Source organism: Danio rerio, chromosome 24, assembly GCF_049306965.1.
Source record: "Danio rerio strain Tuebingen ecotype United States chromosome 24, GRCz12tu, whole genome shotgun sequence".
In the NCBI taxonomy this organism is placed as follows: Eukaryota; Metazoa; Chordata; class Actinopteri; order Cypriniformes; family Danionidae; genus Danio; species Danio rerio.
In genome coordinates, this window is record NC_133199.1 from 25,269,719 (window position 1) to 25,285,096 (window position 15,378).

At 36.5% G+C, this 15,378-nt stretch overlaps 1 protein-coding gene across 25 annotated transcripts in view; it reads right to left on the minus strand.

Annotated features, from left to right (window-relative positions):
• The window catches only part of atp8a2 (ATPase phospholipid transporting 8A2), a 127,672-nt gene that overhangs the window by 17,853 nt on the left and 94,441 nt on the right, over positions 1–15,378 (minus strand). For all 25 annotated transcript variants that reach the window (XR_012399299.1, XR_012399295.1, XR_012399296.1 and 22 more), the window contains 5 exons: positions 15,179–15,301; positions 14,617–14,695; positions 14,481–14,542; positions 5,310–5,366; positions 3,044–3,151 (listed from right to left, as the gene is read on the minus strand). Coding sequence is in view for 11 of the 25 variants with exons in the window: in XM_073940654.1 (XP_073796755.1) it covers positions 3,044–3,151; positions 5,310–5,366; positions 14,481–14,542; positions 14,617–14,695; positions 15,179–15,301 (429 nt within the window). In the remaining 14 variants the exon portion in view is untranslated. The remainder of the gene's footprint in view (positions 1–3,043; positions 3,152–5,309; positions 5,367–14,480; positions 14,543–14,616; positions 14,696–15,178; positions 15,302–15,378) is intronic.

Sequence of the window (15,378 nt, forward strand, 5' to 3'; positions counted from 1 at the left end):
TTTTTAGATTGAAACTTCACAGAAACATTCTGAGGACACCAAATATTTACTTTATATCTTTTGAAAAGGGGCTTAAGATGTCTCCTTTTAGAGGTGAGCATTTGGACAGAGAGAGGAAAGAGAAGTCAGCGCTAAGGGGTGAAGAGTGAAGAATGTCCTGTGTTTCCCACTCGCTCTCTGAAAGCAGCTGTGGTGATACTTGAGCTCATTCCTGATTTCTGACACAAATCGAATTAATGGGCCGCAGGGTTTCAGAGATCTCCATCTCACCCCCCGACTGCTCCACACTTCCATTGCAGAGGCTTGGTTTTGTTTTTAAATCTAGTAAGACGCCAATGTAGGTAGCAGTTTCGAGCACCGGAGGTACACTTCCAATTATTCTGTCAGCTGAGGTATACGCATTGCAATCCCAGAAATCACTGTGACACACTTGCTGAAAAATGGATGGGGCAAGAAAGAAATGTCAAAGGGAAAGTTTGGGCAATAATGAAAGTTCATTTAGTTATTCACCACTAACCAAGCAGATGACACTAAATATTGACCTTCATATACAGTTAAAGTCAGAATTATTATTATTATTTTATATTTCCCAAAGGAAAGTTTCACAGTATGTCTGATAATATTTTTTCTTCTGGAGAAAGTCTTATTTGTTTTATTTTGGCTAGGATAAAAGCGTTTTTTAACAAAAAAAAAAAAAAAAACATCTTTAGTTCAAAATTATTAGCCCCTCTAAGCTATATATTTTGTTGATTGTCTACAGAACAAACCACTGTTATACAATTACTTGCCCAATTACCTTAACCTGCCTAGTAATCCTAATTAACCAAGTTAAGCCTTTAAATGTCACTTTAAGCTAAATACAAGTGTCTTGAAAAATATTTAGTCAAATATTATTTACTGTCATCATGGCAAAGATAAAGTAATTCAGTTAGAGATGAGTTGTTAAAACTATTATGTGTAGAAATGTGTCTTCTCTCCATTAAACAGAAATGGGGGGGGGGGGGGAATAAACAGGGGGGCTATTAATTCAGGGGGGCTAATAATTCTGACTTCAACTGTAGGAGTGGAAATCAGCTATGTAAGCTGATGTACTATGTAAATAGTTAACATGAACAAAATGATTCATAATATCTTCTTTTGTTTCCCCAGATAAAACTGATGAAAGAGATTTGGAACAAGCTGAGTGTCAATAAAATGATGATGAAACTATTACTTTAATTATAGGTAAGCAACTGTATATAAATATACTTAAACATTTGTTAAACTTACCAATTAATATATATATATATATATATATATATATATATATATATATATATATATATATATATATATATATATATATATATATATATATATATATATATAGTATAATGTACAAAAAATACACATTTGAAATATTACATATTACATAACATTAATATAATTTTACATTATATCAAAAAATTATATTTAGTTTATTTAGTGCAAACTGCTTATTATAACTTTTTTTATTGTTACTTTATCTTAGAATTAGAGAGCATCTCCAACAAAATACATAAATGTTAGTCACACTGTACAATAAGATTTCATTAGTTAATGTTAATTCATGTATTTACGAACATCAACTAAGTATGAACAGTATTTAAACAGCATTAATTAATCATAATTCAACATTTACTAATGCGTTTTTAAAATCCAAATTCATGCTGGTTAACATTAGTTAATGCACTTAACATGAACTAACAATGAAAAACTGTATTTTCATTAACTAGCGTTAACTAACATGAAGAAACACTGTAATAAAGGTATTGTTCATTGTTCATTTATGTTAGCAAATGCATTAACTAATGATAACTAGTACAACCTTATTGTGAAGTGTTACCGGAATTTCACACTAAAATTTGTAGAATTTTTTATTTCAAATTATTAATACTGTATATAACAAATGTAAAACACATTTTATTAATGTACAAAAATATTCCTAAATATAATTAACTAATTATTTAGTGCTGAATGACCCCATAGCAGACATGCCAAGTTGGGAAAGTCATCAGGCGGGTATCCGAAGAGCAGGGGGTGTGGGGGGTTGCGAGACCTGTCTGCGGAGAGGGGTGGGTGACATATTTGAGGGTCGGGGGACGCGTGATTTCCAGGAGATTATTATTCATTTGCGGGCATCCGGGAGTCTCTATATCTATGCGGGAGAGAACGTCCCAGAACTTCGGGGAGACTTGGGATGTCTGCCATGGTTACACTTACATGTTGTTTTTAGCTAGTCTCAACTAAAACTCTCAAGTGTGTTATAATATAAACATTACGTTAGACATGTTATGTTTATATAGAAGTTGCTATTTAGCCGCACCATATTGGTGTTTCATAACATCTCATTTTCATGAGGTGGGTCGTTAGCCCAATGGTAACCCCCCCAACCTGGATAACCAGGACATACACACACACACTACAGATAATTTAGCTCACCCAATTCAACTAGCGCATGTCTTTGGATTGAGGGGAAACCAGAGCACCCGGAGGAAACCTATGCGAAAACGGGGAGAACATGCAAACTCCACACAAAAATGCCAACTTCCAGCCGGGGCTCGAATCAGCGACCTTCTTGCTGTGAGGTGACAGTGCTAACCACTGAACCACTGTGCTGGCAAAAATGGTGTTTGGCACTTTAGTAAATTCCATTCAGTTAGGATGCAGCCTATTTATTCAGCAAACAATATAAAACAAAAGAACAGAATTAAATAAAAGATACGCATTGAGTATATAACCCTATGAGGAAAATCCCTTCTGGTGTCTCACACACACATGTAAACAGCACAGTACAAACCAGCCCAATGGCAAGAATCAACACTTTCAGGGTAGGCCGTAAAAGCCTGGGGCTCGGGTGACTGTGTGGCAGGTGCAGGTGACTGTGAAATGGGACGCTGGCTCATAAATCTGACACAGAACACCCAGAGAGCAAGTTGTGGAGGTGCCGGGTAGCAGTTAAATACAGGAGCACAGAGAGAAAACACAAACGTCAGCAGGTGTGTTAGTGTGTGTTTACACTCACCTGGCCTAACATATCCGGAGCTATAGGAATAGTTGGCCAGATCGCAGAATAGACGGCAAAAAACAGCATCCAAAGCACCATGCTGCCCCAGACAGCTAGATGAGAAAACTAGAAGGAGGGAAAATGAGGTCATGGTCAGTTTTTGGGTTTGTAAATAATCAGATCGTTTTTTAAAATAGTGGTTACGTAAAACAATGTATATATACGGTTCAATTTAAACGGATCTTTTTTTTATTCAACAAAACATGCAAAACATAATAAGGAAAAAGGTCTGTTAATGCAGTTACACCTTTATTGTGCATTATTTTCTAATTATTCAACAAACCAGAGTCAATTATTATGATTATTTTATGGTTACTACACCTAGTCGTTGTTCAGATGCTGTATTTTTTATTTATTTAATATTACATGAATATAATTATGTAAATTGCTAACTATACTGCTGATACATGACATTATTTATACCCATTAATATTTGATTTACATTTCATGAATGTATAGATAAGAAAACTAGGAGGAGATCAAGAAGGTCATGGTCAGTTGAATATAGACTTGTTCAGCTGTAATAAACACTGTGTGAATACCAAGGGCACTTTATTTCATCAGACGATCTGGTGTGAAGACAGCTGGACCGACAGGGAGTGTCGACGGGCCCTCAACACACAGAGAAATGTCCTGACATATACATGTTCAATGCTATCTAAAGCACTTCCCAGAATACATTTATTCCACTGTCCTATAGAATTAGACCCGTGATATCCAGTGCATTGTGTTAATGTGCTCGCCTTTCAGTGCAGATAGGACAAATGCTTTGGAATAGATTTAATGCACTAGTGGACACTTTGATAAACTGCAAAGATAAAGAATCTTACTCAGTAATTTTGTGTCTCACTTGAAAAGAGAAATGATTTAAGGCTGTTAAGAGTTGAATTGTGAATAATGTTTTGAAATCATGTGTTTAAATCAAGATAAAAGTATCTGTCGAAGGGTTATGAATACTCAATATTTGCTATTTTAAGGACAGAAAAATATGCTCTTCACCGCGTGCATTAGAGTTATATCCAAACACACATCCTATTCTTATGCACCATATGGTGACAATGCGCCTGAACACACCTCCTTTATAGACCAGCACGCCCATGAGTCCTCAAAGTGGGGCAAATGGATTTGCTATTTAATCAATGTTGTGCAAAACTTGGAAATTAAGGGTTGTGCTGGTCTGAAAATAGCAACAAATCGCGCCAAACATGTCTTGCGCCTTATTGCACTGGGTGTATGATAGGGCTTCTCAAATAGAAGTTACATTCCACAAAAAGGAAAATAAAAGATTTAAAGTATTCTTTTATGAAACGTTTATAAAAATGTCATGTTTATGATAATAAAAAAACTTACCACATTGATTTGTTACATGTAAATTTAAATCAACTTAATTTCTGATACATTTTTTCTAATACAACACATAATTAATTAATGTCACAAATTAAGCTACATTTTCTTGAGTAGAAAAATCTGCAGAAATAAGTAAACATTTTACAACATAGAATATCTCAAAGCAAAGTAAAATTTTTTGGAACTATGGAAAATTGCTGAAATATCTTGTTTTCGGAAAATGAAGCAGAATTAACAATTTTTTTTGCTGCCCAATTTTTAAGAAATGTAAATACAAGCAGAAACAAATCATTTTGATACATTTCAGAACAATATAAAACATTAAAACTTACTACATTTTATTGCAGTGGTCACCAAACTTGTTCCTAGAGGGCCGGTGTCCTGCAGATTTTAGCTCTAACCCTAATGAAACACACCTGAACAAGCTAATCAAGCTCTTACTAGGTATACTTAAAACACCCAGGCAGGTGTGTTGAGGCAAGAAGGAGCTAAACCCTGCAGGGACACCGGCCCTCCAGGACCAGGATTGGTGACCCCTGTTTTATTGATATGGAAAATTAATAGAATATTTTACCTGTAAAGTCCATCATCTTGCTTAGCAAGTACATGTATCTTTATTTAAGAGCACTTTGACATTTTACAGAACTGAACAAATAGGCTGAGTAGAATCCTTTTTACACCCTGCAGGTTTAGACACATAATATCAAATGTAGTCAATAATATTTCCTATTACTCCAGATATAACATATCCTTTTTAATAAATGTGATGCCTTTGACAACACTTTCATTACTGCTGCCAAAAAACGCTCATTGCTTTGAGCCCAAATGGCAGGCGGTATGTGTGTATGTGTGTGTTGAAGTATGAGAACCAACCTACCCTTGTCCATGCTGTGGTCTCCATACCGGCTTTCAGACATACAGTTACCACGACATACTGCACCAGCAAAGGAGAGAGAAAGAGAGAGAGAGACAGTCATAAATAATAACAGTAATGATACACACTCATCATCCTGCTAAAGCATTTTACACAGCCCTAACACACAAAACCAGATGATGCTTTCACACAGGCATCAACTTACTATCGCCTCTAGCCACGCACACAGCTTTAAAAACACACACAATTATACATTTAGCCCTTAAAGTAATCACTCGTACACACACACACACACACACACACACACACACACACACACACACACACACACACACACACACACACACACACACACACACACACTCAGACAGAAGCCTGCGAGGAACAGAAAAGAAATACCAGCACACAAAGACTTCATTTCTCATGGGACTCATTCATTACGGTTTTAATGGCTAGAGTCTGGTATCGCCTCTTAAAGAAAAAAGAATCCAGCATACTGTATGTAATAGTCTGGGTTACACAAAAGACAAGGTCTTTTTTATTACAGATGGCCAAAAGCACAACAAAACAACAACAGAATTTTACAATTAAAATAATGCTCGCTGATTGGCTAGTGGGGGAGGGAACAGTGGTGATTTCACTTGAACTGTATATACAAGTGTTGCTTAGTATTTAGAAGCTAAATTGTTGCACAAAATATATTTACACTACCGGTCAAAAGTTTGGGTCAGTTAGATTTTAAAATGTTTTGAAATAAGCTTCTCCTGCTCACCAAGGCTGCATTTATTTCATCAAAAACACAGTACAAATGGTAAAACTGTCAAATGTTATGACACTATTAAATAACTGTTTAAAAGTAGTTTATCATTTAATTTAATCATTTATTAGTGATTTTAATGATGAATTTTCAGCTTCATTTCTCCAGTCTTCAGAGTCACATGATCCTTCAGAAATCACTCTAATATTAACTATTATTATTATTGTTATTATTATTATTATTATTATTATTATTATTAATGGTAATAGTAATAACAGTATATATGCAGAAATCCTAAAGATAATTTCAATACCTTCAATACAAAGACTTTTTAATGACCTTCTCAGAATATTTTAAGACCGCATCACCACTTCAAGATCAGTATCAAACCTTTAACTTGATAAACAGTTGTTAATAAACAGTTGTAGTTAAATGAATCAATGAAGCACAACCATGTAACAGAACTCCAATAAGCTGGGAGGAAGCAAAGAGGAATAAAATTACGTGGTTGTTTTCAGCGACAGGCTTTAGCCATTGTTTAAACTCGTCTTTCGACAACCAAGAGTACGCAAATTTAAATTCACCCATTTTGTTGTCTGTTTCGCTCTGTGGTTTCGCTACAAGTGGAGAGCGTCACATCACCTTCCTGCGTTTGTTGCAAATTACGTGACATCATGTGGACAAAGGAGCTTGGCCAGACCCACCCCGGCCCGAATCAAGACTAAGGCCCGATTAAGACTTTTTAACTACTTTTAAGGGTCTTCATTTTCTCATAATTGATTTATCAACTTTTAATACTTTTTAGGACCCCGCGGACACCCTGAATAAAAGCAATGATGACTAGAGTAATAATTTCTTTTGAAACTCCATAAAATAAGAAAGCAGTTATTCAAAATTTCTGTAAATATGTAACAATTTAACTTTTTTTACATTTAATAAATGCTGCCTTGAAAAACAATAATCTTCTTTAAAAAAAAAAACATGGAAAAAAAACCTGACTCCAAACTTTTGACCGCTAGTGTATATTATTTATTAATTCACGTACTGTAAAAAATGGCTATGATGTTAGCTGTGAAAGTGCTCCAGTAGAAAATAAAATGTTTCCCAGTTAACAGTAAGTTTCCTTACTATAGATGGTGTATAACAATACACTGAATTTTGCAGAATTCCCTGGCATGACTCTTCACTATTCACTAAGTGTTGTTGTTTATTTTGTTGTTGAAAATATTATGGTTATTTTTAGGGTTGTTACGACACTGGAATTTGATAACAATTGGCACAAAAATTTTAAAAACGTCCATTTCCCAATAACATTTAAGTGATGTGGAGCACTTTCTTAAACAGTGCTGATTATCATTGTGTTCACATGCTCAACAGAAATCAGAAACAGACGTCGATCAGCTGGTTTGTCTGTAAGATGACATACAAGCGATCTGCTGATGAATTGACTGATCTCTAGGCATTGAAACACTCCAGTGTCCCTGTATCTGTTTACTGTATTGACCTTATTCTAAAATGCGGAAGTGCGCCTGTTTTCGCGATTGTCTTAGAACTTCCGATTCAGTCGCCTATGGGAGAAATGACAAGGAATAATAAACGGCAGAAAATGGCCGAACTACTTGCTCAACAAACAAATGTTTGCATGACTACACAGACCAAGTAGCATAATAAAATAAGAAAATATTAAATTGCAACATCAAGCAGCGTAACGAGCAGTTGTTAACATCAAAAAATGAATGGAAGTGAATGTGACCGGAAGTCGCAAGACAAAAAGATTCAAATGGCAGCGCCCACTCGTCAGCTGAGAATAAGGTGAATACACTCAATAGCGGTGAGTTCGGTGAATTGATGACCTACACGGCCAATCACAGTCATTTCTGTTGAACATGTGAACACAATGGCAAATCAGTGCAGTTTAAGAATGTGCTTAACAGCGCTCAAATGTTAGCGTTTTTAAACTTCAGTATCGATTGGTACTGAATTCCAGTATCCTGACTACACTAGATTTATTTTATTTTTTTATTCTTTTCTTTGTATCAGTCATGTGCATTAAAGTTTAATGTTACATCTAATGTTGATAAATAATGTTTATTTCATAATACAATAATACAATTCTGGCAACCACAGATACCATTTTTTCACGAAATGACAAGATTTTATATATTTCTTTAAACAGCGCAGGGTATATGCAAATAAAACATGCAGCACAATCAGTGTAATTTGATTATTGATTAGGTATCTCAGGTTGACTTGAGTCACAGGTGAGTTCTTTCTCCTTCAATCACTCACTCTCCTTCAGCTCATTCCCTCCTTTACCAATTTGTTGCCACAGGGTAGTTGATTCTTTTCCATTTAATACTTCAGGAGTTAAAATCTTTATTTACATTTATTTGCATTTATGCAAAGCAATTCACATTGCATTAAAGTTACACATTTGAGTGACAGGAAGACTACTAGGTTACTGGACAGGTTATTAAGTTTCATGTACAGTACAATTACAGAATGAACATCTGACTCACATACAGCACGAAAGTTTTGTTGTGATCGATATTTTTTAGTGAAGCTTTTAAGATTCATGATTTTACTGTGAACAATTCACCCATCTACATTTTTTGATCCGTAATTCAAAATCATCAAAACATTCTTTGCTAGATGTGAATGACAGACTTCTCTTTGATGACATTTGCAGGTCTTATCAAATCATTCCACTTGCTTTAACTACTTCCCTTTCATACAATCATTACTAGCTTGCATTCAGATTTGCCTCCATTTAAGCAACTGAGGTCCACATTCTAGATTTCTTTATGTTTTGAATAATTCACTTCATTTGGATGCACATCAAATATGTAAGAAAAGATCAATCTCTTCCTGCACTAAGAAATACAGCTTCTCTGAGAGGATTTTAGCACAAAAAAATGCTTTTGCAACACATCCATTGACTTTGAAAAGGTAATTTCTGGACTCTAAATTGTGCTTGAGCAATGTGAGAATTGTGACAGTTTTGGGCAATAAAAGTGATTTTAAAATATTAGTTTATGTACATAGGCAGACAGAAGCCTTTGGCCGGTGTTTTGCATTTTCAGCAAAATACGTTTTTCATACAGTGAACACTTTAAGGCAGTGTGTCAAAAATGTGTCTCAACATTGCTGTGTACTTTGTCTAGATTTTGAGTATATGAATACATATTAAATAAAACTGACTCAAGTAGTAAGACTGACTATTCATTAAAATTTTAGTGGTTTTGTCAGCTAAACGCCACTGTCCTAAATGTTTACTAAATCAGAAACCTCTATTTTAAAGGCCACATGACATGCAAGTAATCATCAAAAACTGTCATTTTTCTACACCTAGCTGTTTGAAATGCCACTTTAATAGAACATGTCCGATTGTGTTTTTTCTATATCACTTTTTATGCAAAGTTTATTTGTGTATTTAAATGTACAACATCTAGTTTTCACCACTAGAGGGCACGTATTCACAACAAACAAAGGCTTAGTTTGATGTCACTGTGACTGGGTGTGGAATCATGGGATTTGTGGTCTTCATTAGATTCTACAGGATGTCTGCAGAAATCATGTTCATGGAAGAGTCAAGTGGTGTTTTTTTACCACATTTCTGGAGAATCACCAGCTCTGCACATTTTCCATGTCTCCTTAACCAAACACACCTGATTCAGGTCACCAGCTTATTAGCAGAGACTGAAAGACATGAAATGCGTCTGACAGACAAAGGAGACATCCAAAACTTGCAGTGTTGGTGGTCCTCCAGGAATGAGGTTGAGAAACACTAAGCTAAAGTGTTCAAAACTTATCATATGAAAAAAAGAAAGACTGAAAGCTGTCAAACCATAAAAAGAGTGCTAAAGTTATTGCTGATGAGGGATGTGGCACTAAATCAGCAGAGCTTTTATTACATCACAATCCATCCATGCAAACTAACAAAACACACAACATATTGAAATGTGTTTGGTGTTTTAGTTTTATAATAAACGGATGGAACTCAAGGGAGTGTGACATCATTATCATGGCATCACAGGACATGGCCTGTGTTACTAGTTAAAATTGTTTATTTTAATTTGAACATTCTTTGAAACATTTGGAATTATGAAAGTACATACTACATAGGTCAGCAAATATATACGTAACACTGTTCTAGTGGTTTTTGATATATTAATTGCAAAAATCTTACATATTTTTCCCATAGAGGGGACCCATTAGGCAATTTTTACAAGATCTCTGATGTCCCCACACTTTTAGAAATAAAGGTCACTGGGGCAGTACCTTTTCAATAGGTAGAAATTTGTACCTGAAGTGTTCATAATAGTACCTCAAAGGTACTTTTTAAGTACATGCCCGATTAAGGTACCAATGTGGATTCTTTGGGTACAAATATGTATCTTTTGACAAAGTACTGCCCCAGTGACAGCTCCTGTACCTTTATTTTTGAGAGTGTAAAGTTTCATCTCAAAATACTACACAAATAATGATTTATAACTCTTTGAAACTGCCCCTTTTTGGCTTCAATCCTAATTGATGGCATTTTCATGATCTGGTGTGGCTCAGAAAATGATTTACTTGCTTTTCAACAATTTTCAAAACACAATAGGGAACATCTCAAATTTACTATCGAGCACAATTCCTCACAAGTGAGTTTTTTGGACTTGCTTATAATAAAAGATTGTATTAAACTGGTGACTGATTTGTACAGAAAGCCCACCGATAAAAATACAATGTTACATGGTCATAGTTTCCATCCTAATAATTTAAAGAGCCCATATTATGGGTTTTTGAAAATTCCCCTCCATGTAGTGTGTAACACAGCTCTAAGTGAAGTGAAGTATCCAGCTAAGGCTTAAATCTGTTAGTGTACAGTGTTTAAAACTGTTGATTCATCTATAAAAGAGTCGACTCATAGTGCTTCAAACGAGTCGCCTTGATACCGTTTCATTAGGTGTTTCGCCATGACGTACGAACGAAACCAAGTTATTCACGTGCACGCGCAAACCCAGGAGATTTCAAACCTGAGGCCCCGCCCTCTGACGCAGAAACCCAGACACACACACGCACACACAAACACACAAACATGCCGGTCGATTGAAGTCACACTGCAGATGGATATATTGAGTCTCTACTCAAAGATGACACCTCAGCATTATAACCAAGCAGTTGGAAACTACTGGAAACTTCTGGAAACTACATTCTACAAGGAATACTTCATCAGCGTTTGTTAAAGGAAGGATCAGTAAAGAGTAACTTACTGATGGACGTCAGGATGGATTTTTCTTCCTCCATTTCTCAAGTGTAAGTACGTGCGATTAAAGTTTTTGACTTGTTGACTCTAGCTTGCAAATGTATTTAGTTGTGATTTGTTACTTGTAACCGCGTGTACTGTATCAGGTTAACTGGCTATATTCTCTTATCGCGTGCAAAGTCACGTTAAAAACGCGACGCGTGCTGCTTTGTTAACGGAGCTCCGTGGACGAGGAGTAGTGTGTGTGTCTGTGTCTGTGTGTGCGTGTGCGCGCGCTGTCGTCCGGAGGTGTGTGTGTGTGTGTGTGCGCGCGCGTTGTCGTCCGGAGCAGGGTTAAGTGCGTGTGTGTGTGTGTGTCTGTGAAAAGAGCAGAGTGAGAAGCTAGGAGATCTCCTCAACTGTTTTTGGAGTTTTTGCTCAATAAAATAGTTAGTCGTCTGTATTTTCAAGTCCATAGTCTGTATTTACATTGACCCACTGGCAGCTAAAATCCACGCCTACACTATCGAGCGTGTATGAACTGTGATTACTTTTATATTGCTGATTAGCTGTTTGGCTTTTCACTCTCTGACTGAAGGCAGTCGACCAATCGCAACAGACTGTCATTGGTCCAATCAACGCAGATTAGCTTCGCGCTAAGGAGGGGTTTGGGAACAAATGAATCACTGGACGATTCATACAGGAGTCGCTGGAATAATTAGGTAAAAATAAATGCAGATTATAAGACCACGAAAGTGTTTTTTGACCTTGCATGCATATTAAACTGTTGTTGGAGACCCTTACAACCAAGATATGACCCTATTTCATGTATAATATGGGCTCTTTAAAGAAAAGCTTGCCAATCAGTTTAAGATACATACTGAAACAGATGATAAAAAAACGTAAGGAATTATGTCAATGGATTTATGGTAGAGGTTACTCTACAAAATGGATTAAAGAAGCTGCGGTTTGTTTTGAATATCTGGATCAAAAAGAATCCTTGATTTGAAAATCACCAAAACCATCAAATACACAAATTTCTTGTATTATTTATAATTCGACTTGAAGTAATGAGTTTGCAAATATAGTAAGAAGACATTGGCATATTTTAAATTCAGATCCTGCTATGAGACACTGCTGTAAAGATCCTCCAGGAATTGTTTTTAAATGAGCCCCTAACTTGCGAGAAATGTTAGTGAGAGTGGATCAAAGTTCTGAACGTTCTGATAATCCTGTCTCAATCCCTGAAGGTAATATTAGTTGTGGTCAATGCACACAGTGTAACTTCACAACTGAATGTCAGTTTTTTAGTCATGCCCATTCAGGTAAGCAGTTGACGATTTAAGGTCTGATTTCTTGCTATACAAAAAATGTTATCTATATGATTAAATGTCCCTGTGGTATTGACCTTATTCTAAAATGCGGAAGTGTGCCTGTTTTCGCGATTGTCTTAGAACTTCCGATTCAGTCGCCTTTGGGAGAAATGACTAGGAATAATAAACGGCAGAAAATGGCCAAACTACTTGCTCAACAAACAAATGTTTGCATGACTACACAGACCAAGTAGCATATTATAATAAGAAAATATTAAATTGCAACATCAAGCAGCGTAACGAGCAGTTGTTAACGTCAAAAAATGAATGGAAGTGAATGTGACCGGAAGTCGCGAGACAAAAAGATTCAAATGGCAGCGCCAGCTCGACAGCTGAGAATAAGGTGAATAGATTTTATCAGTAAAACAAGACTGAATACAGAAGTAATATGCGATTAAATGATCAACAAAATCCTATTTCTGTTAATTTTAATGCATTGGAACATTATCTTTCGACATTACGATATATTGGCATTGAACAAGTGAAGGTTCCGAAAAGGGGCGGGGATATTGAGAGACTTTTATTGCAGATGGAAGCATTTTACATTTACACACTGAATACTTCGCCTCTATGGGAGTTTAAATTTGGATTTTGATTTGAAATCTTTTTTGCAGTTGTATGTATTTCCCTCATATTGTCATACGTATACCGTTCTTTTTTCCCCTGACCTGTTGGTTGATTGAGGTGATTATTGTTTGCAGGTGTGATGCATTACATAAACACATCACATACTTCATCTCGGAGGGAGTTTAAATTTAGATTTTGATTTGAAATATTTTTTTGTAATTGTACGTATGCATCTCATATTGTCATATGTATTCTGTTGTGTATGTGTGTGTTTCTTGTTTTTTCCCCTTGTGCTTGGTGGTTGATTGGTGTGATTATTGTTTGCAGGTGTGATTGACTATTCCTTGAGTTCTCCTGTTGTCTTGTTTAATCTGATGAAGACCATGTAGGTCGAAACGTTGTTACAATAAAAAACATTTTGAGAGCTAAAGTGGCAGTGTGCCGATTATCTTTTGATTATCTTTTCCACTGTGTTTGTTTTGATCGAGCACCTGCCTTAGAGAATCCCAGATGTGTGGACATTTCTGTTTTTGTTTACTTCAATCGTAATTGTGCCATTTTTGTGACTGTCGCTTTTAATTCAAATGAGATTGTGCTCTTTTCAAATATGGGTGGAGCTACAAAAGTGTCAGCATAGTGGCAGATTCAAAAACAAGACAAACATCCTATGCTGATGAGGGAGAGATCATCACTAATGGGTGGGACTTTTCCTTTCTGATGACATGTTTAAATGGAGAATGTCAATCAAAGTGTTTCTGCAGACTGTTTAATGAAATGTGATTATATAAAATACATTTAATCAATTGGTACTATTAGAAGCTTATTATATTCACAGACCTTTACCACAAAACTGTTTAAACCCTTTATAAAAGTGATTTTTGCATAATAGGTTCCCTTTACATGGACAGTTCTTTACCATAGAACTATCACCGTTTAGTTGAATCACAAAATAAGATATTTTGCTGTAAAATGTTGCTTTTTTGGGCCGTAAACTACCCACAGAAACCAACCGTAAGCTGCCCTTTCCATTCAGAAGTTTCCTCAGAGAGTTCCTGTCGTGTTTTTTTTTTTTTGCTTTTGGTTGTGGGCTCATTTCACAAGGCCTTTTTTTCACGAATAACCAGCGAAAAGAGACATTAACAAGTTTACAGTGTCAACACTGGCGGCCGGCGAACTAGCAGGGAAATGATGTGTGACCTCTCACTGGCAAGAGCTACAGCCCAATAAATGCCATGCTGAAAACTCACCGTGTAGACGATGTTCCCCACAAACAGGTAGTCCACACTGTTGCCGTTGTCGAAAGGAGTGTCTGAAGAAACAAAAAAGGGCCGATGAAAGATAAACACTCCAACCCGAGTGGTCTACATGTGTGTGAGTGCTTACCGTGCTCCAAGGCTTTAAGTGGAAACCAGAAGAGAATAATGGAGTGAATGAGAGCATTTATACAGTGACCCCAAAAGACCTGGAAAAAGAGACAGCGGGAATGAAAGCGAGAGGAAGGGAGGGACAGAAAGCAGAGTCAGTCAAGACAAACTAATGCCAAGATACACACACACAGCCCACACAAACAGTTTCTCTGCAGTTGCACAGCTAGCGCAACGTCCCCCAGATCACCCCTAAAACACACAAACACACACACACAAACACCGATCCGTGGCTGAAAATGAATGACTGTCTTATTTCAGCTTTATGAATCTCATTATGATCCCGATGGCAGCAGAGCTTCTTTTCTTGCACTCCTGTTTATCTGCTATAAGTCACGAGTCAAACAACACACAAACCACATCAGACTGTGATAATCAATTATAATGCAGGATGTAGACAAGCGTGGTGATGGTAATAACAGTCTGACGCTCGCTGCAGACAGATTTATAAGTCTCGGGGTGTTTATCGTGTCAGAATGAGTCATTAGTGATTGGGATTGTACATTTGTGTGTGGTACCACCTTGGTGTTAAAACCTTCTGCGTTTTGCGTGATGCGGTAGAGCTGAGGGAAACGTATCATGTTCTGTTGGCTGCACGGCCGGTCAAAGATCCCGAGTGTGAAAGGAGGGAGAGCGGTGAAGATCTGAAACACACAGGAACGTTTATGAAGGTGTGGTAAAAGTGTCAATATTGTGCATGTTGAGATCAAAATAAATAGCA